The 21,631-nt window shown below is 35.1% G+C and overlaps 1 protein-coding gene across 14 annotated transcripts in view; it reads left to right on the top strand.

The window, feature by feature from the left end:
• PARD3 (par-3 family cell polarity regulator) overlaps positions 1-21,631 on the top strand; it is a 715,544-nt gene that overhangs the window by 464,525 nt on the left and 229,388 nt on the right. For 10 of the 14 annotated variants that reach the window (XM_020990444.2, XM_020990437.2, XM_020990434.2 and 7 more), the window contains 3 exons: positions 894-938; positions 6,051-6,278; positions 21,277-21,508. In XM_020990444.2, the coding sequence (XP_020846103.1) occupies positions 894-938; positions 6,051-6,278; positions 21,277-21,508 (505 nt within the window). The remainder of the gene's footprint in view (positions 1-893; positions 939-6,050; positions 6,279-21,276; positions 21,509-21,631) is intronic. The other 4 variants (XM_020990445.2, XM_078152257.1, XM_020990439.2 and 1 more) reach the window with 1 other exon arrangement.

Below are 21,631 nucleotides of genomic sequence, written 5' to 3'. Positions count from 1 at the left end.
ACTCACGAGTGGCATATTTACATAACAGGCAATATGCTAATGTATATATGTTTGCTTATGGGAAAAGAAACACACATGTGCATTCATGCTACATTCATGTATTTCTGGGGGGAAATGAATTTAGAATGAACTCAACAGTGATTCAGCTGTTTTAAAAAAAGTTTGTTGATGGATGATATGGTTGGAAAAGGGAGGTGAGGCTTAAAAGTTACGAGAAAAAAGGGTTTGGAGAGAAACCATTATCTCAATCCATGTCTAGAAATTGGTTACTTTGTGATATCTTCTTCTCATTGCTACTCTTTAAGCTTAGTTTTATAGAAATTCATTCACTGATAATCAAGGGATTTAACTAAAGCTAAAGTAATGGTTTGAGAGTATAGCTAGGAGAAATTATTTTAAAGCAATTGAGAAGAGGAAAATAAAATCTGTAATTGTTTAGTCATATATCAATCAGGTAGCATCTCTTCAAAATCTGAACCCTCTAAAGTAGAGTGGAATAATCTCAGAAATAATCTATCTATATACTCCTTGGGTGATTTAAAAAACCTTTGTTAATCAGCTGTATCTTGTGAATGCTGTTCTTTGGTGGCTGTATATCCTTCAAAACTAAAAGCATTAATTCATCACATGCGTACCAAAAGTAAAATCTGGCGATGACTTGCCTTGGCTAATTATAATATGCTAACGTGTAAATAACACATGTGCCTGTGATGTGAAATGACTAACAAGTTGTGTGGTGAGCTGCTTTTTTGGATTTAAGGTTATGCTTGATGTTATGTGATTGCATGGAATGTGACCTCAGACATGCTACCTAACTGAGACCATTGGAATGGTTGAAGCATGTGAATGTGGGCACTAACTGGGCTAACCATTATACATTTACCTTTTAACAGTAGCTGACGAGACTAAACTCAATACTGTGGATGACCAGAAAACAGGTAAGAATGGACAGTAAGGCTGTTGCCATAGAAACCTTGGTCCAAGACACTTACCACAATTATAGAACTGCCAATCAAATTGCATGAAAACATGCCTATTCCAATACTTGCATGGCTGTTTTTACTTTAAGTAATGAAGTTATATAGAAAAAAAAGAGAAATCACTAGTGTGAAAGATGATTCAAGACAGCATGCTTAAAATAATAATATAATAACATGCCTAAAAAGATATGCGAATAACCTAATATACATGCATACAGGATCACTATGTAGCAGTAAGTTAAAAAAATTAAATAGCAGAATGCTGAATTCCTCAGCTAGTTCTTGATAAGGCTGCATTTTTTTTTGAATGATTACCATTTCATCGAACATGATCTAGGTGAAGTTTGACATGAATGGTTTTTTAAGTGATCTTTTCTTGTTAGAAAATACACAATGAATGGATTGTCAAGTGTTCTTTTGACTATCAACACAAAAAATAAAATAACTCAGGCTAAAGAAATATCAGCTCAAGGTCAGACTGAAATGGGTTAGGACACATCATGCATACATATGTAACTTTTTGTACCTGTATTAAAAACATTACTACCCTGGGTTTTTCCTTCATGTGCTACATAAATCATTCCATTAAAACAATAGGATTTATTCAAATGATTTAGTTGGTATAGTGTACAAGATGGCTGATTTAATTCATATTATTCTTATATTTAACATATTATTCTTGTCCAGAGGATTTTGTTTATTAAGTAATTATAGTAATATATTTCAAACAATTGAACCTTTAAGATGTATTCATGCAAGTTTGCTTTCACTCTCTGGATTGCTATTTTAATTATTTTAGATCTAGTACATACATAGAGGTTATATTACTCAGCACTAATTAAGTGTGATTCACCCCTTCAACCTGTAATAACTAGTTTTTAGCATGCTCCTAAATTCGAAATCTCATATACACATATAAAAATTGTTATAGAAATGCCTCTGGGTTATAATATTTTATAGAGTGAGTGATAGATTACATAAAAATTATTTCCAGTGAATCATAAGATTAACTTTTGTGTAAGACAATTCCCTCCTGCTCTCAGCCCTGGCTAATGAGTTATCAACTTATTAGACATAAATTTCAAATGACCTATTAGCTTGTTTCTGAAGCAGTGCTATGGACAAACATAATTTGATAATTCATATCTGAGTAGTAGACATCCACATTTGCAATCAGTGATGTATAGCAGTCTGAGTTTTTATTTTCAAGATGTATTTTCTGCCCTTGCTAATGTCCATGACAACAATATTGAGTCACGTAGGTTAAAGGCATGACCTTAAGAACCATACCACCTGGGTGAAATAAGGTAAATATACCAACTGAGAAAAAGGAGGGGACAATTTATCATGATAATTTTTGCATAATGATTGCCAGATTTCAAAATGTAAGCAATTGCTCGCTTTCCTGGTAAGGACAGATTTATAATTCAATTGAAAAACTTGTTTTTGGTAATGTTCTTAATTCTAGATGAAAAAGGACAGTTCTTGCATGTTGTGCATGATGACCAACTGAATTCAATTAGGAAACATACCATAAGGAATTTTATATGATTAAAACTAATTTGGGCAAACTTTGGGTGCCATTGAGTCTGTGTGCATAAGAAAATATTTAAAATAGGCCTTTTCCTCTTAGTAGACCATGACTAGATGTTCAATTATCTTTCTCTTTTACTTCACTTGAGCTGCCAGATTGTCATGATTTTACAATTCAGTTCAAAGGTTAGTCGTATATTCCGTGGCAATTTAGTGTGGTTCATTTGCCTTAGTGACAGTTGGTGATCATAGCTAGATGCCATGTTTTTCTGTGCTCCTCTTTAAGGCTAAGACACATTCAAGACTTCTTCCATAAGGTTTTTTTGTTTGTTTAAAGAAAAATAGCATCAGAATTAAGGAAAGTTCTATGTGTAATTTTTCTGCATCTATATTGGGTTTTGGTGTGTTATACCTTCTTTTGATGGGAAATTTGATTTGATTGAATTCTTGAAAGGGACATGATATGAGTATTTGGGTTCTTGACAATTTCATTCTTAAAAATAAATTATATAGTCTTCCTAAAGAACTAAAGTATCTTGTAAAAGTAAAACAATGGGATGCATTAGAATTAATTGATTTTAATCATACATTTCTGATGTTAAATCAATTTAGCATGAATTTTATATTGTGAGTAATGTTTTCAGTTGAATTTAGGATTTAATGTGCTTCTAAGTTGAGCGTGTACATTGCTTATTATACGTAGTAACAAAATTTGTTTCTTGTAACAAATGGAGCTGTTTTAGTCAGATTTTTATTTTGTAAGACATTTGCATTCTGTTTCAAATGAGGAACAACCTTACATTTGGAAACAACTGTAACTGTGATATGGTCACTGAAACAAGCAAGAACAACAAAAAATGTCATCAGAATAGAAATCATATAGTTCCACAGAAGGAATTTCAAGGTCATCTGATTGAACTCCTCTTCAATGTCCAAAATGTGTTTGTCTTGCTTTAGCTCCTAGACCTCTAGGGAGGGAGAACCTTTACCACTTGCTAGAGCAACCAATACTTCTGGATAGCTCTAATTCTTAGAAATGTTTTTTTCCATATTTCTAGCTAAGATACGTAAGCAGTTGTTCCTATGTCTGCCCTCTAGGGCCAGGTATTAATGAAGTGCATACTGCTTACATAGTGATTCTTTCTTGTCTACAACCTTTTCCACCTTCATGTTGAAGGCCACCCAACTTTCAATACTAAAATGCTCCTACCATTTCTGAAATCCACTATTTGTTTTATACTACTTTGAGAATATTGTCACTTCCAAACTAGGTTTTCCTTAGGGAAAGTAGATAGATATGAATATTTTTCTCACAGTGATTCATATTGGCATTTTAAAGACTTCTTTTTTTATCTTAAGTAGGCATAATATGCCTCCTTTATAATTATTCTTTGCAAACTTTCAATTGCCTTACAACACTGATAAAAATAGAAAGGAACATTTTATTCAGAGAGTTAGAAGTTAAGTATCCATGCCCAGTAGTGGTAACCATTTCCTTTCATTGATTCGTGACTTTTGATCCCTTTTGGTAATGTTTTGGCATGAAACTTAACTTTACTTTCTTTCCTATGACTTATGAATATTTATTAAATTCTCTCTTATTAGCAGTTGTAGAGGGGAAATTCTAAGATTGAGCATTCATTGAAAAATAATATATAGGGTGTATCAAAGTTCTTAGGGAAGTATTAAATTATTAAAGGTATTAAACTTTTAAGCTACTAAAGCTCAAATTGCACTCTGACTTTTGGGACATTGTCTATGTGAAATATGGTCTTAAAATGAATACATGCATATATAATACATATACATATGTACACATGTATATGTATAGGCACATACTAATGATCGTATAAAGTGAGATTGATAAATCAACTTTTTCCCCACGCCAGAATTCCAAGGATACCACTTTTTCATTAGATTCATATTTTTGATTGGTATGATCTATATCTTTTTTATATATCCGAATTTGAATTATGCTCCCCTCACTTATAAATTAGACAAAACAAATAAAATAAATGATTACACATTTTGTAAAGCATAGTTTCAAAGTGAGAATTTAACTTTCACTGTCCAATATGAGTTCCACATTCCCCTGGCCTTCTGGTCTCAGACCTTGAAGCCTTGTGTTATAGTTATCTATCTTTTTGATAATGACATGAAAAGTTACTCTTTAATTATTGATCAGCATATGCACTGCTGAACCCATAAAGGGTTAGAGCATTTCATTTCTCCTCCATGCACTGAATTTATAACATTTGAATAAGAGATTGATTATTTAAACTGGCTCATCCAGGGGACAGTACAGATCACATATCACTGTGATCCACAGTGTACATTGGTCTAAGATTCAAATAGTAGCTGAAATCAGGATGGATGAAACTTTCTCATCTAGTTCTGATCAGTTTTAATGTCCTTCTGAATGGTGAACTTTTCCCACCCATCAAGAAGAGAACTAGAATTTTAATTCCTAAATATTTCACCTTCCATTCCATTGAATCTTTCCTTGTAATTGCTGTTATTCATCCCTACCTTCTCTTTTTCCTTCTTTCATTCTGGGCCTGGTGAACTTCAAATATGCATATAGCTTCAAGTCTCTCTCCTTGGCATCTCTGAAATAGTGATTTCTTACAAGACCATCCTCTCTATAAGCCATACCAATCTTTATAAGCGATTCTTCTTTCCAATGTAATCCTTGGTAAAATAATAATAATAAAAAACCCAAATAGATTCCCTGCTCAATCCTGCTCTACTTTTAAAAGGGAAATGGAATCCCTTGTATCCTGTTCTCTTGAGTTTTATATTTTTATATTTTTCTGTTTTCTACAATGAGAAGACTACTTGATGAAGCATATTAATATGAATATTGACTTTTCCTGCAAACCATTTGAAGTAGACCTAAAGGTTGAAGCAAAGTATAAAAGTTAATGGTTCATCTAGTTCTTTTGATTTCCTGCTATCTCTAATTAGGATCTGCTTTTTAACTGTACTTGTTGGTTATTATGGTCCATTGAGATTATTTAGATGCTACCAGGACCAGGTATCTAAAATGTCTTGGAAGATATTACTTCTTACCTGTCTTTCTCAAAGAAATTTGGGTGATGTTAAAATAAAAACTATCAAGAATAAATTCTTTCTTCTTTTCTTTTTAGGCAAGTAGACATTGCTTTATGGATGTCGCAAATAATTTTTTAAGAAATTAGACAAGGTTGTCTTATTTTCATTTCCATGTTTCTTCATGTTGTCAGCCTTAAAGTGAATTTAACATATACCAATGAAATTTTTGTTAATATTTGAAAAGGAGACCTTTTTACAAATGGAAAAAAAAATTGCAAATGACAATACTTTTGGCAGCAAGACTAGTTAGGTAAGCAAGCTATAGTAAAAACCTATCATGAAAGGAAAAACTCTTTCGTTGCCCTAGCCAACAAAGAACAAAGAAATGCTGTTAAGTATATCCCTATAGAATCCAGAGGAATAATCAAGCATGCAATTCTTGGCACTAATTCTAATTACCTTTTTTTTTTTTAAACCATTAAGGTTCCCCCAGCAGAGATGTAGGACCTTCATTAGGCTTGAAAAAATCCAGCTCATTAGAGAGTCTTCAGACAGCAGTTGCTGAGGTGACTTTGAATGGTGACATTCCTTTTCATCGTCCTCGCCCACGGATAATCCGAGGACGTGGCTGCAATGAGAGCTTCAGAGCAGCAATTGACAAATCCTATGATAAGCCTGCTGCTGATGAAGATGATGAAGGCATGGAGACTTGTAAGTTCATAACAGAATAAAAAGAATACATGTGATTCTTTGGCACCCCTTGTGTGACAAGATTTATTGCTAATCTGGGTCTTTATTTTTTTAATATTAATTCCTATTTTCCTCAAATATGTTGAACTTATGGAGGAAGCTCCATTCCACTCATCTTCAATGTTGTTGACAATTGACAATCAACATTGTGAAGTCATTTCTTTTTGAGAATCTCCAGTGAGGCATTATTGTATAGGAGATAGATGGTCAGGCTTAGGCTTTGGGAAAACCTGAGGCTAAGGCTTCTTGACATCCCAGCATCACAGGTAATTCCTTAAGGATATAATTTATAGGTGTGTTATCAATCTGCATTGGTAGAAGTTTCCCCTCTGTCCTAATGAAATCACAGGTTCTGACAAAAAAAAATTCCCTAAAAAATAAGTTTAATCCATATTGAATTTAATTAAATTAGAATTGCCTACTCTTCTGTGGCAAAGGAGCTAAAGAATTATTGTCAACTTAGCTGAAAGAGATCTTGTTAATTTTTACAATGTAGCTGCAATAATTTGAAAAGCTGTATCTATGGTAGGTTATGTATAGTTAAATTTAGTATAAAATATTTACAGTACAGCAGACAACCACATTTTTTTTAAAAACTGCAATATTCATGACATATTGTAGAGCAGGAGGTGTTTTCAGAGACATAATAAACAGTAAAATTAGAACTTCCTTTGTATCTGTTAATAGCCACCAATTTGCCCTTTTAGTGCTTTAACTTTGGATATAGTCTAATGTGTGATAATGTCATTAACATGAGAGAGATATTTGAAAGATAATCTTATCACTATTGAAAGGTTTGTTGAAGTGACAGCCTTGTGTAAAAAAGAAAAAGCAGCCAGAGATAATTTATGTGGATTGTCATTAAACTTAAATTTATCATTACTTTTATGTTTGACTAGAGATCTTGGGCTATATATGACTATATAAAGATGGGAGTGGGATGAATTATTAATTAAAAAATTTGTTTTCCAAAGAACCTTCACTATATGGTTAGCCAATGTAAAGGTCTTTGAAGAGGGCATGTACTTTACCAGTATCCAAATGAATATTTGAATATATTCGACATGCAGTGTTTCATGGTAGCTTAAGAGGAAATGACTAGCTTCTTCCATCCTTTTGATCTTCCAATGTCACTTTCTTCTGTCCAGTTCTCTCTTATTTTCTACCTCCTTTGGAGGTAATATGTTTTCCTATGTTGTGTGGCCCGTTCTTAGTATAGATTGCAAACTCCTTTTACCAATGTATATGGAGAACTGAGAAATACTTTTTAAAAAAAATACCTGGTTGTTAAACATAGTCCCCAAGATCCTCAACCGTGCAAATTTTCTACATAGTTCATTTGTCTTTATTTTATTGATACAGCAGTGCCAACTTCAGCCATGAATTTGAATTGTAGAGCCCCTTTAAGGGCAGGTGTCCTGTTCCTCACAGATACTTCTATCACTCAGTAATTGCATCATACTTAGTTAGCAGTTTGGTATTTTGGCCATTCACTGATTTTTCTAATATACACTATGTAAGGTTATAGATACTTTTCCTTTTTCTAGTCTTATGATTCTACCCTATCTTGTTTTTGTCCTATAAATGGTATTTTTTCCCCTAAAATCTTATGAATTTTTAAATAAAACATATGAGAAAATTTTTTTTTCTTAATGTTTAAAATAAATATACTTCCCTGCCTCCATTCACCATAATGCAGAAATTAAATATACTTTTATTAAATTTATATTGCTATAAACCAAAATGTAACTCACTTGTCATTGCTGGATTCCACCTATTTCTTCAATCACCTATGATGAAAAAACGCTTATTAAATACTTACTATACTTGTGTAAAGAGTGGTGCTAAGTGCCTGAGGTCCAAATGTAAAATAATAAAAAAAGGTCTGTCTACTGAGCTTAAATTCTAATACAGGGAGGTAACACAGGAAGTTCACGGTCTCTGGAAGTCCAGTAGTCCAGAGGGTGCAGTGGTAGGTCAGATGATAATGTCTGTTGATCCAGGCAGATTGTGTAGAGAGCAGAGCAGATGTAAAAAAAAGATGGCCCTGGTAGGCTGAGAATAACAAATGAACAGCACTAGATATGGTAGGCCATTTCTGATTGAGACCAGGGATTCCTGTCGTCACTGTTCTAGATACAGATCAAGGTAGTCATGGATAAGTTAGTTATCAGTATATAGGATTATAATCCTAATGTATTTTATAAAAACATTTTTTAGAAGGGGTCCATAGCTTTACCAGTCTGCCAAAGGGGTCTATGTCACAAGAAAAGGTTGAGAACCGCCAAACTAACTAAGGACCTAAATGAGTGACTTAGAGTGGCTTTGGGGTCTAGAGAGGGACTTAGAAATTCCTGGTTTATTCTGTTGTAGTTATCTCTTTGCCACTAAATCACTGTTTGAACTTTGACTTGAGAAATATTTATTCTGTACCTGGCCTATGCTAAGAATTTTACTAAGAAATTTACCATGGATACAAGAATGAAAATGACGCCGAAGGAAGGTACACCCTATTTCTCCCTTTCTTGACATTATTATGCCCTTTTAGAATAGGCCTCTATCTCTTTTTAATTGGGCAATTTCACGTAACCCTGTGTTTTGCCTTCATGTACCCCAGTTCATATACAAGGCAAGCCAAAAAATGAGCAGAATTTCTACTGTCTCCAACAGCAAAGGTGAGGTCAAATCATTGGTTTAGAAATTATCTATAACCCCTCCCTTGAAACACAACAAACTGCCACCAAGGATAGGGACTACTGCCATGTTGGAAATCCAGCATAAGGAGGTCTCCCCATGGAAAGGTTACCTATGTGGAAGCCCACTTACCCCATGGAGATGCAACAAGTGTTTCTCCTGTGCCTAGGCTTGTAACAATGTACGGAATACATTTTTTTTACTGACCTGTATTTGAATCTGAATTTGAAGTGGATTTTCTTGCTAGGACAAAAGCAGTTCCACAGTTTTTTATAAAGAAGTCCTCTTTTTTGTGTGTGAAAGGCACTGTGCTAAGTATAGGGAAAACAAAAACAAAATGAAAACCAGCCCTCCCTCTCAAAGAATATACATGATACTGGGGGATAGAACATTTGCACAGAGAAGGCAATGCAAGAAAACACCAGGAAGGAGAGCGCATTGACATCCAGAGGAATCTGGAAAGGCTTCTTGTAGAAGGTACCACTTGAGCCTTGAAGGAAGATAGGAATTCAAAGAGGAAGAGGTAGGGAGACAGCATGGGAGATAACCAGGACAAAGGCACATCTTGGAAACATTAATCTCTGAGTTCAGGGAATATCAAATCAGCCATCTTAACTGGATTGTAGTGTTTATAAAAAGAAATGATATAACATGAGCTCATAAGAGTAGACGGGAGCCAGATTATAAAAAGGCTGAGATCTTTGTGGTTTTTCTTAATGGTGATATAGAACTTCTGAAAGCTCATGAGCAAGGTATGGCCTAGTCCAATTTTTGGCTGCAATGTGAGGAAGATTTGGAAAGGAGAGAACCAAGGAGTCCAGTGAAGGAAGCTATTGCAGAACTCCAAGCAACATGTCGTGTGAATGTTGGCTGTGCAATAAATAGATGTGAAAGAATTTGTTAAAGGATAATGAGATTTGGGAATTGATGGGATATGAAAGAAGTAAGAGAGGTGGCTATGTAGGAGTGTGGAAAGAGAAGCAGTTTCTTTATTAGATTATAAACTCATGAAGGAAGGACCATCTCTTCTATGCATTTTTGTTTCTCACAATCAGTCAACACCTATTTATTAAGCACCTGTTGTGTCCAAGGTGCTGGGCTTTGGGGATCAGAAAATGAAACCTTCCCTGCTCTCTTTGCATATAGTAAGTATTCAGCGAGCCTTTGTTGAATCAATGAATGAATGACTCTCAAGGATGATGTTAGTGTACCCATCCTCTGTGTTTGTGGTTATGGCTGAAGAGACTTTGTGTGTACTTGCTATGGAAAAGACTGCTGACTTTTCAGAAACTGTAAATATTTAGCAATATAGTCGTATTCTAAACCATCATTTCCAAATATGGTTTCATTATTCATCAAATTTTTCTGAGCATCTTTTAAAGGAACTTAGACTTGCTAGTGCTGTGACAGAACTCTAGTTTTGAATCGAGTTAGAAGACCTGGGTTCAATTTCAGGGAGATAAGTTGTAGTGATCCTCCATAATTGAGAAACATTAGTCTTTGTTCTAGCTGCACAATGATGCAACATACTTAAGACACCTAACCATCTGTGCCATTTAAACTTTTCCATTTTCAGCATCCTTTCAGTTCTGACTGAAATTTTCTTCCCATGGGACATTTTAAGAGGCAATGTGGTATAGTGCCTTTGAATTCAGGAGGACTTGGGTTCTAGTTTCACTTCTAACACATGTATTTCCTACAAGTCTTTTAAGACTTTAGATTACAGAGCAGGTGCCCATCTCCAGTGGTAGAGTGAGTTTTCTCATTGCAAATACCTTGTATCAATGAAATCACAAGTCCAATCCCCTGCTTGTGTGTGTGTGTGTGTGTGTGTGTGTGTGTGTGTGTATTATTTGACTTTTAAATAGTAAATTGGATATACCAGTAGTAGTCATTTTCTGTGGTTCTGCATAGGCCGGGCTTCAATAATATTAAAACAATGAAATGTGGATAACCAAGAGGCCAGGAAACCATGTGAGCCAGATCCCTGGTGTAGTCACTCTCTGTCCCCTTCTGTAACACTTATGCTCTTCCCATGGAGAGCCCACGATTTGTGTCTCTCATTTAATCCATCTGTTTCTCCATATTGAATATGTCTGTCTGGAGTAAGATGGAGTCATGTGGTCTGGGAGCCAGCTTCTTCAAGTCCCTACCTATGTTTGACAGGTCAGGGCAGCTACAATCTGCTCCCTGCTCTATGCAAATCAAGTACACTGACTGTTTCTCAGCAGGCTGTTCCTATATCCCATAAATTAATGAGTGTTGGATGCTAAAATACACATAACAATAGGGCTTTATTTTCAGAAATAATTCTGAGCAGTTCACATTTTCCCTTTCAAGCTCCCTGTTAAATAGGAAGTGTATAATTTTATCTTGACCAATAGCAAGAGTAGTCAGCAGTATGGGGCTAGAAGAAAGAATACCTAAAGGTTGAAATTGTTTATCCTAACAATTTAGTTAATGTGAAAGCTTTTGGGAGAGTAATTTTACCATTGTGTAACATGAAATTCAACTCATTTTTACTAGGGTCTTGTCATGTTGCCAATTTTATAGCTTCCAAATTGATGCTTTTCATACTTTGTCCGTTTTCCAGTTTTAATTTTCCATTAATCTGTATATGTATATGATTTTCTGTATGTTTATTATATACTTAGAAAATTAATTGGGACAGATTTTTTTTTAATAACCTCATGGAATCTCATGATCTAGAGATGAAAGGAACCCCCCAAATTGACTCATTTAATATCATTTTACAGTGGAGGAAACTGGAGCCCAAGAATGATGTGACCTATCCAGGGCTATTAACATTACACCATGCTATAACTAAATAGAAGTTCCTTTAGATGAAGCTAAGTTGATTTGTACTATTAAATGAAACCCATTATCCATCCCACCTATCCAAATTAAACCTGGGTTCTATTCAGTCACATAACTTTTCTTACTATCCATCTCATGTACAGTATGCTCAAACAGGCCAAACTAAGATTTTAGTATTTTATTAAACAAAACAATAAATCTACCACTGCAGAAATGAATCATGAACTGAATTTCAAGATAAACAATTTAAAAATTATCACTAGTTTGGTATTTTCCATATCCGTGGATATTTTGCATGTTAAATATAAAAATGTTTCTTTAATTTGTTGGAACTAACAATACATTCTATACTCATAGTTTTACTCTGCACAATAATATTCAGGGTGATGGTACCTGGTCATTTCACTTGAATACAATTTGGAGATATATGCATGCAAATGTTAACTTTTTCATTAATGCGCTTTTCCTTGATGAATAGTACCTTGAGTATATCTGTGATCTCATCAGTGTGGAAGCTTCATCTCTCAGTGACAATTTTGATCCTTCCCCCTTTCCTATAGGTTGAGGGTCTCCCTCTATATCCCTTGACATTGTATGGTGACCCATGAATTATGGGAGTCTGTCCATAAGCAATACAAGTCAAATCAACAAGTATTGACTAAGTGCTTGCTTATGTGCCAGGCACCGCTAATAGCTGGGGGTGCAAAGAAAGGGAAAAAATTAGTGCTTGTCCTCAGGGAGCTCATAATCTAGTGAAGAAGACAACAATACAAACGACTGTGTGCAAGTAAGATACATACAGATTAAATTGGAGATAGTCCCAGAGGGAAGACACTAACGTTAATTAACTGGATAATCCCTCACTATTGATGTATGTCTGGTTCATTTCTCTAATGAAATGATGATATGAATAATACCTTACTCTAATATGCTTTCTATTATTCTTTCCACCCTGTTTGTAATATTTTCCATATAGGCTCTTTCTTTGCATGGACATAATTCTTCTAATCCTTTTATTTAGACCTAGTTTTTTTTTTAAACAAGGTATTTTTTTCATTGTTCTTATTCTAGTCATTATTTCCGTACTACTAAATCATCATCACTCACATTTGTACGGCAGTTTAAGCATGATAAGCTATAATCACTTTAAGCGTGTATAGCACTTTATCTATGTTATCTCATGTGACTATGTTATCTCATTTGAGCCTCAAAATAATCTTAGGGAGTAGGTGCTACTATTATCCTCACTTTAAAGAGGAGGAAACTGAAACTTGGAGGTCACACAGTTGTCATATGAGATTCCAGCACAGGTCTTTCTGACTCCAACTCTAATACATTGCTCACCCAAACCACCTACCTGCCTGCCATCACAACAATGGGAGTAAAAATGTCAAGTTAACTTTATAACCCATACTTTGTGGATTAGTATCAGGCACAAATATTGTTTTATATCATATTCTCTATTTTCTCTTTTTTATATATTTATTTTATTTTTATGAAATAAAACAAGGATTTCTATAACATAGTAGAATTTTAAAAAGATGATCTACATGAAACTGCAAATCTATTATATACAACTTCAGAATTATTAATTTTGATCACTATTATTCATTCTGTATCATATTTGCAATCCTTCATAGTATCTTGTACCATTTTATTTTAGTTACTCAGTAAACATTGGTAAACACCTACTATGTGTCAGGCACTGAGTTAACTGTTATGGATACAAAGAAAGACAAAAGACCATTCCTGCTTTTCAGGAACTCATAGTCTATTTGATTGTTTTTTCCTTCCTCCTTCACTTCTTAGAATAAAGACTTCTTAAACTGTTTGTTAAATGTCTTGCCAAAAGTACTCTTCATGGTCCTTCTGAGAAGCCCTCCATTTATTTTTAAGACCTTATTGTTCTGGTAAACTACCATTAAGAAGAACAAATCCTGTAGTTTTGTATCATCCAAGTAGCCTACTGTTTACTTTGCATATCTTCCTTAGTCTTCCGAAGTCATAATTTTCAACTTAAATAAGGAATACAAATTATATTCATGGTGCCAAGTCCATCTTTCCTCCCTAGATCTTCAAAGTTACTAGACATAAATTTCTGCTTTCAATTAACTAGTATCTGTTCCCATAAACAGATAGCTTAGTGGATAGAAAACCAGCCTTGAAGCCAGGAAGACCTGACCTCAAGTCACTCCTCTGATACACACTGAATATGTGACTCTGGGCAAATCCCTTAACTTTTCAGTGCTTTAAGCTACTCTCCAAGCCTAAATTACAAAGGAGGTGCTGACCTACAGTGGAAGACAAAGTTTTCTTATCCAGGGTGTTCCCTACACTAGAGATATTATAGTCAGTGTCTCTTTGTCTGTTCCCATGGGCATCAGTAAAAAGAAATAGTGGTGAATGTATTTGGTAATTCTTGTCAATCTCTTTTGCGTCTCAAATACATGCTTTCAGAACTTAACACACCTCCCCATTATCTATGTGAGTTTGACGTGTTGCATTTTCTGTTGCATTCAGCAGATAGGAACCACTACATGAATCCTTAGGCTAATAACTGCTTTCTTTTACTTGCTAACACTTATAAATATTCTTTGGAACATCTTATGTTCCTGCTTCTTCAGAAATTCCAGATTCATCTTGCATAGGGATCCAAGTAAGGTTATCACTTAGATTGTTTGCTCCGTGATATCAGATATAAAATTTATCTTCTGCAGCATCAGTTTTTTTTAAGTCTCTCCCTTCTCCCCACTTCCTCCCCCCCTTTTTTTAGTTTTCCCTATACAGTCTTCAAATATTTCTTTTTGGCTTCCTTTGAGGATTATTTCATCATGCCTTATTAATCCTTTATTGACTCTAGGAAACTAGTAGGTAAGAAAGATATTCCTCCAGATTTTTCATCCTTTTCTTCTTATAGGAAGATGACTTGTACTCAGTGAATGAAAACTGGTGACTAAGGCAGGAGTTAAAACATGGCAAATACCTGGAAGGGCACCTTCATTTTCATATGTCCTGCAGCAAAAGCTAGTCTGTTCTCCTTTGTGCCTTTCCTGGAGACCCCTCCTTATAATCTACCTTGCAGCATATACATTTGCTTTGTAATCTATACTGCAGTGCTCTCAACATTGCAAGGCACCTTAAATGTCACATGTTATCCTTACAACAATAACTGGAAGTAAAGCCAATATTCTTAACTCCATTTTGCATGGAACTGGAGCTGAGAAAATTTAGGCCAACATACCCAGGTTTACACAGCTCCTAAGTCTCTGATTCAAACCCCAAGTCTTCCCTATTCCAGATCCAACACATTGCCCACTACATCTCTTGAATAAATGGCTTGAAAAAAGAACAGCCTGTCTCACAGAAGTGTGACCTTAGAAGCATAGTTGTCCTTGTATGAACATAGGACTTCGAGTCATGAGGAACAATATTTTTGATAGTAAAATAAGTGTATAGTATGGGTGGTGAAGGGAAAAGAAGGCTTTATAGCCTTTAGTTTGTACTGAAACACCAAGAAGTTTTCTCCATATTGTTTGAAACACAAAAGCCAAAATCTCCTTTCAACTTCTTGGTGAGCTAGTGCTGTGGCTGGCCCACTGACGCATTCACAAGCTTCATTTGTAGCATGGACTTGAATTTTAATCAAGCTACATTTGCATCTGGTGAAAACATAGTAATTAGGTATATCTTAATTACAGAATGACTGTACTGCATGATAGAGGTGCAAGTTTCTTCATGTCATACCTTCTTTAAAAAAAAGCAACTTGAAATCTACTAATTTATGTAATCACATGAAAAAAATGCCTCGTAGTTCAGTGAGCTGAAGAGGTTAGAGATATTAATCAAAAACAAGACTCTGTGCTTGTATGAAAAGAAACATAGTTTTTTATTTGCAGGCTAGCTGTGAAAATAAAAACATGTATAAAGAATAAGCAAAAAATGGGAAAGGAGAATAGGAGCTTATAAAAATGTATCAGTTCAACAGAGTAAAAACTTTGCATAGTCATCCTAAATTAATTCTATGTATTATAATTTCATCTAAGAACATCAATAGGTCAAATCAATTTGCTCCTACATCATTACTAATGGATTGTTAGGTAAATATGTTTTATGGGAATACTTTTCTATATTTTATTGAGCGACTGAAAATATTTTTTCTTATACTTTAATTATAAAATCTCCACAAAATTCTATAAGATGATTCTTTAAAGTCATAATAACTGTCCTTCCTAAAATTTTATTTTATTATTGTGTTATCAACAGAAGGGATTAAGAAACATGCCTGTTTTTTGTACTGTTAAGTTAAAGTTTTTAACAGTCATGATGCCATTGAACTTATTCATCAATATGGCAAGAGTATGAAGAGGAAACATTCAGATTTTCCCATTAGATGCTTTTCTTGTTTAAAACTTTTTTTTTCACCCTAACCTGTGATTTAATTGCTATGGGGAATTGGAGAATTCATTGCAGGTCAGCAATCATCGCAGTTCTTCAAGCTTAAGGAGCTGCCTTAGGCACTTAGAGGTCAGGTGATTTGCTCATTCTCACACAACCAGGATGTGTCAAGTACAGAACCTGAGCCCAGGTGTTCTGTCTCTGAGGCCAGTTATTTATCCACCACTCCTTGGTGCCTAGCTATTTGAAGCACTTCTAATCCAAATTTTAAATGAACATCTTATGTTTGTATGCACAGACTGAAAAGTAAAGCCACATATTGTTAAATGCTATTTTTTTAATTAGTTGGCATTCAAATGGATTAGTTAAATCACTTCTCCCCCCAGAAGACTTTCTATGATAATGCATTATCTAAATTAGAAAGCTTAAAAAAAGCACAAACAGTCTTCAAAAAATGCAAGGATCATTGGAAAGAGTGCTTCCTTAGAGGAATAAAATTGGCCCACTGATATTTGATTTTTATCAGAAATATTAAAAGAAAAAAATGTCACTTTCGGTGACATTTGACAAAATACTAAAGTTCAACCTTTCTCTTTTACTTCTTATAGAAAATAGCAAATGTACTATGTGTACCAGCATAACTGTAAAATACATATGTATATTCATTTATATGCATATATAGACATACACACACAAAAACAAAAGCACATATTTTAGCATTTGCCAATATACATCATTCATGTACACTCACTTGTGAAAACAATCTCTTAATTCTGTGACAGAGCCAAGATCAAGCATATGGCCCCTCCCCCCCAACCCACCCTCATACTACTGCCAAAACTATTGTACAGAAAGCTAGAAGATTACTCTGTTGCTATGGATTGAAAATTGATCATGTTGCATTTCTGTTTAAATGCTAAAGGACCATCTTGAGGGGTCAGTGATTAGTCTAATATTTGGCACCCAGTCCAATCAGAAAGATTTGGTCCCTGCTTCCAATTGAAGACATGAAGATATAGTCATATTAAGAAACCTGTAACAGGTTTTGGGGAAAGGGAGGTGCCTGTCTCATTGTTTTGGGAAATTCCCTCTCACAATGCAACTCATCCTTAAGTTATTGTTCTAGAGAACTGCCTATTTGTGGCTTACCCACTTGAAAGAAATCCCTAACTTACTATAACTGACCAAAGTACAAAAATGTAGCCTGTGTGGTTTTGTTGAGAAAAAACACAGAGGTTCAGAGAATGGAGAAGTTTAGACATACTTTAGGGGTTGCAAGAAGTAGTAAATAGGTTTGTTTAACTGGATAGAAATCATGAGTCAAAGTCTACCCTTACATTTACCCCATGTTGAGCTTGTAAATTTATCAGTAGACCTGGGCTTTTGATTCCTTGGCTCTTTTAAGATAGTGGTATTGAGTCAAAAATGCAGTTGATTCACTTTCCAATAGAATGTGATGATTGATAATGATGATGAGGAGGAGAAAAAGGATAGGTGAGTGGAGGTTTGTAACAAGTTAAGTCCAATTCAGTTTACTCTGTAAAGCCTCATTGAATGGCACCACAAAGGATATGGAAGTTGGTATTAGAATATGCTTTAATTTCCTGTAGCATTTATGTGAAGATTCTGTAAACAATAGAATTCTTCGGATTTTCATTTGGAAGGTTCGATTTGCTTACCAAACGCATCATAACTCATATTTGTATAGTAGTTTAAGATTTGCAGACTTACAATAGCACTAAATGTAGGAATTATCTGCATTTTCCAGTTGTTGAAACAGCCTCTGAGATTTTAAGTTATTTACCCATGATCTCACAGTTACAAAGTGCCTGATTCAAGACCAAGTCTACTCCCTCCAAGTTCACGGCTGTATACCTGTATACACATTTGACCTGTAAAAGATAGTGGATCATTCTAAACAGTGAGTTCTGTGGCTCTTCAGGAAACTTCATTTCAGAGAGGAGAAAACCAAGGTGGAGAGGTTTTGACTTGCCCAGTGTCATGAAGTTATTTAGTTGGGAAATTGAGACTAGAAGACAGGTCTCCTAGCTCCTATTTGAGAGTTGTTCTTAAATATTTTAAAATTCAAGGGGTTCTCAGTAACCATCTCATCCAGTTCATATGTGAAAGGATCCTCCATTATCATATACCAGACAAGTGGTTGTCCAGTGTCTGCAGGAAGACCTGCAGTGAAGTTGAGTTAGCACCTGTCAGCACAGCTCATTCCACTATTGGACTTCTCTAATAGGGCATTTTTCTCAATATCATGTCCAAAAGGTTCCCAAATAATGCTTATTACTATTAAAATAGCAAGGTACAATTAATTACCAGGTAATAATTATACTACCTTGTAATTGAATAGTGCTTTCTACTTTATAAGTAGTTTTCTGTTCATTATCTTATTTGATCCTGATAATAATCCCATGAGGTTTGTATATAAACAGGCATCATCATTATCATTTTATAGATGACCAAGAACATAGAGCTTATAAATAGTAGAACTGGCATTAGAATCTGAATCTTCTAAGTTTTGGCCAATAGTCCTACTATTCTGGGGATGATAGATGTGTTTTTTTCCTGGCCTAGGTATCTGCGGAAAATAGATGATAGGTGTTTTAGCTAGCTACAATATGGTGAATTCAAATGGAGACAACTCCAAATTAAATTAAGCAAAGAAGTATTCAGAGTACTGACCTGGATGGATTCGTAGGGCTGGAGTTCCCACTCTACATTGATACAATACGTTGGCCAAAGAACTTCACCTTGCTGGGTATTAGCTTCCTCATCTGTACAAGAAGGGATTAGATGTAAACAATCACAAACGTATTAAGCAGTTGTTATGTGTCAAGCGCTGCAAATAAGAACTGGGGATTCAAACCTTGATTTCATGGATTCTTTCTAGGGAAAGTATTAGCGATTTCATAGTTTTTATTGTTAGCTAAGTTGTCTTGTCCTGCTCTGATACTAGTTGGCTTTCTTTTTAAACCACATGTGTCTCATGTCTAAGGGGTAATGTGGCATAACAGAGAGCCTGAAAAGACATTCTTATTCTGTGAACCTGGCATAGCACTTAACCTACCATCCTTCATTCCTCAACAAGAAATTTCTTATGACAGTGAAATTACAGGTCTTGTCTCTATCCTTAAATTTCTTGACCAGCATAGTTATATGATAACTCAGTAGTTAGAAATGCAAAACCCAATTCCAAATCTGAATGGGTAAATTCTTTGCCTTGGGTCTCAATAAACGAAGTCATCTAATCATTTGATGACCTCTGGTCAAAGCAGCCCCAGTTCCATAAATATTGAAAATTATTTTTTCTTCATCTTTTTCTTTTCTAATTCACCATTGCCAGAACTGTATTTATCATCCTTTATTTGAGGATTCTTTTTAAACCTATGAATTGTCAAGGAGAGATTTAGGCAGTTCTCTTGATGTTTATTTGAGATGTGGTTTAAAAAAAATGATTCATGGATTAGTTTTTGACATTAATCAAAAAGTAACCTCAGTGCTCTAGTGCTAATGTTTCATCTTGCTTTTTTCTTTTCTTTTCTTTCTTTTTCTTTAAACACAGTGAGTGCCTTGGAGCATTTGGAGTTAGTTCTGGGCCTTTGCTGTCATTTTTCCCAATAAAGAAATCTATTTAAGGGCCCTGAAATAGGCCTTTAATGTTGTATTTCTTCAAGGTTAAATCCTGGACTGAGAGTGTTTCTGTTACGTCCATGACTTGGTTAACTCCATGCAGAAGCCTGAAATGTTGTGCCCATAATCCCTCCACAAGTTAATCGATTTATAGATGTACATAAGTCATCTTTGCAATCATTTGTATTTCTAGGTCTCTGTTCATTTGCCACTATGTAGATGGCCTTAGATCAACTGTTAAGGACTGAGACGTGGAAATGAAACAGGAAGATTGGCAGGGTTTTGTGGCAGAAAGAGAAAAGAGTCTTATGCTCTGTAGACTCCTGCTCCAGCTTCAGCTTTGTGACTAGTATCACTGTGTACACTGTGTGTAGAAGCATCCGAGCCAGCAGGGAAGAAATAGCTCATCACAGAACCCTGGGCCCAGGTTCCATTTACCAGTGACTGGCAAAGTTAGCCCAACAGTGAGGGATGAGAATAGGAGTCTACCATTCATGAAAAATCACTGTACATGTTATGGCCCTCAGTGACAAGTTGAGGCACTGCTTTGAAAGAACCAGAATGTACTTCCTTTTTTTCTTGTTTTGACACACTCACAAGGGCAGTACCCAGGAGTCATTATAGTGGTCTTGGTTTCTCAGTGATTCATGCTGTGGAACTGTGTTATTCTGTACATAAAAGGAAGTCAGCATCATGCTTTCAATCACAAATCATCTCTTTCTATACTACAATAAAGGACAGTAACTCCCATTTATATAGCAGTTTAAGATCTACAAAGTTCTTTATTCATAATAACCCTGTAATTGAAGCCAGAAAGGTCAAATAAATTAAGGTAGAGTCACACAGCTAATAAGCATCCGAGATCAGATTTGAACTAGACCTCTCTAGACCCCAATACTAGCTTTCTCTTTTTCCATATTGACTCCCATTAGCACAGTGAAGCAACATTCTTCTTCATTACTGACAGTATTATCTATTTGCACATTAGCTTATACACATACACATACATGTATAGTAGGCATACACAACTCATAGGTTCTTATTGCCCAATATATCTTGTCTTCCTCTATTAAAATGTAAGTTCCTTGAGGGCAGAAACTGTCTAGCTTGCTTGTAGATGTATTATTAGTGCTTACACAGAGTCTGGCATTCAGTAAGTGTGTAATAATTGATTTTTCATTCAGTTGTTCCACATGGGGGGAAATGGCAGTATGATGTGTGTCTACTGACAAGTCCATAAACTAGAGCAGCAGTTTTGTCTGAAATGATTTGACCAACTTGCTAAATAAAAGGAAACATTTTCATGGTTGTTTTCAACCTGTCTATCTTTTGTATTCTCTTTTCATAATAACCCTTTGCCTGGGCTCTGATCCTTTACTGTGTTTTCTTTCCTTTTTTTTTTTCTCCCCAGTGGAAGAAGACACAGAAGAAAGTTCAAGATCAGGAAGAGAATCTGTTTCAACATCAAGTGACCAGCCATCCCACTCTCTGGAGAGACAAATGAATGGAAACCAAGAGAAAGGAGATAAGACTGATAGGAAAAAAGAGAAAACTGGAAAAGAGAAAAAGAAAGACAGGGATAAAGAAAAGGACAAAATGAAGGTCAAGAAAGGGATGCTGAAGGGTTTAGGAGACATGTTCAGGTAGGTACTATCCTAATAAGGACCAGGACAACACTGATAGGGCATGAATGCTACGCTAATGAGAAAATCCTCCTCACTGTTATATGGAAAATATTATCCGTGCAGTCAGATTGTGGTGCTTCT

Source organism: Phascolarctos cinereus, unplaced genomic scaffold, assembly GCF_003287225.1.
Source record: "Phascolarctos cinereus isolate Bilbo 61053 unplaced genomic scaffold, phaCin_HiC Scaffold_1;HRSCAF=81, whole genome shotgun sequence".
NCBI lineage: Eukaryota > Metazoa > Chordata > Mammalia > Diprotodontia > Phascolarctidae > Phascolarctos > Phascolarctos cinereus.
Note: the sequence above shows the minus strand (reverse complement) of the source record. Positions and strands in the feature narration are given on the sequence as shown.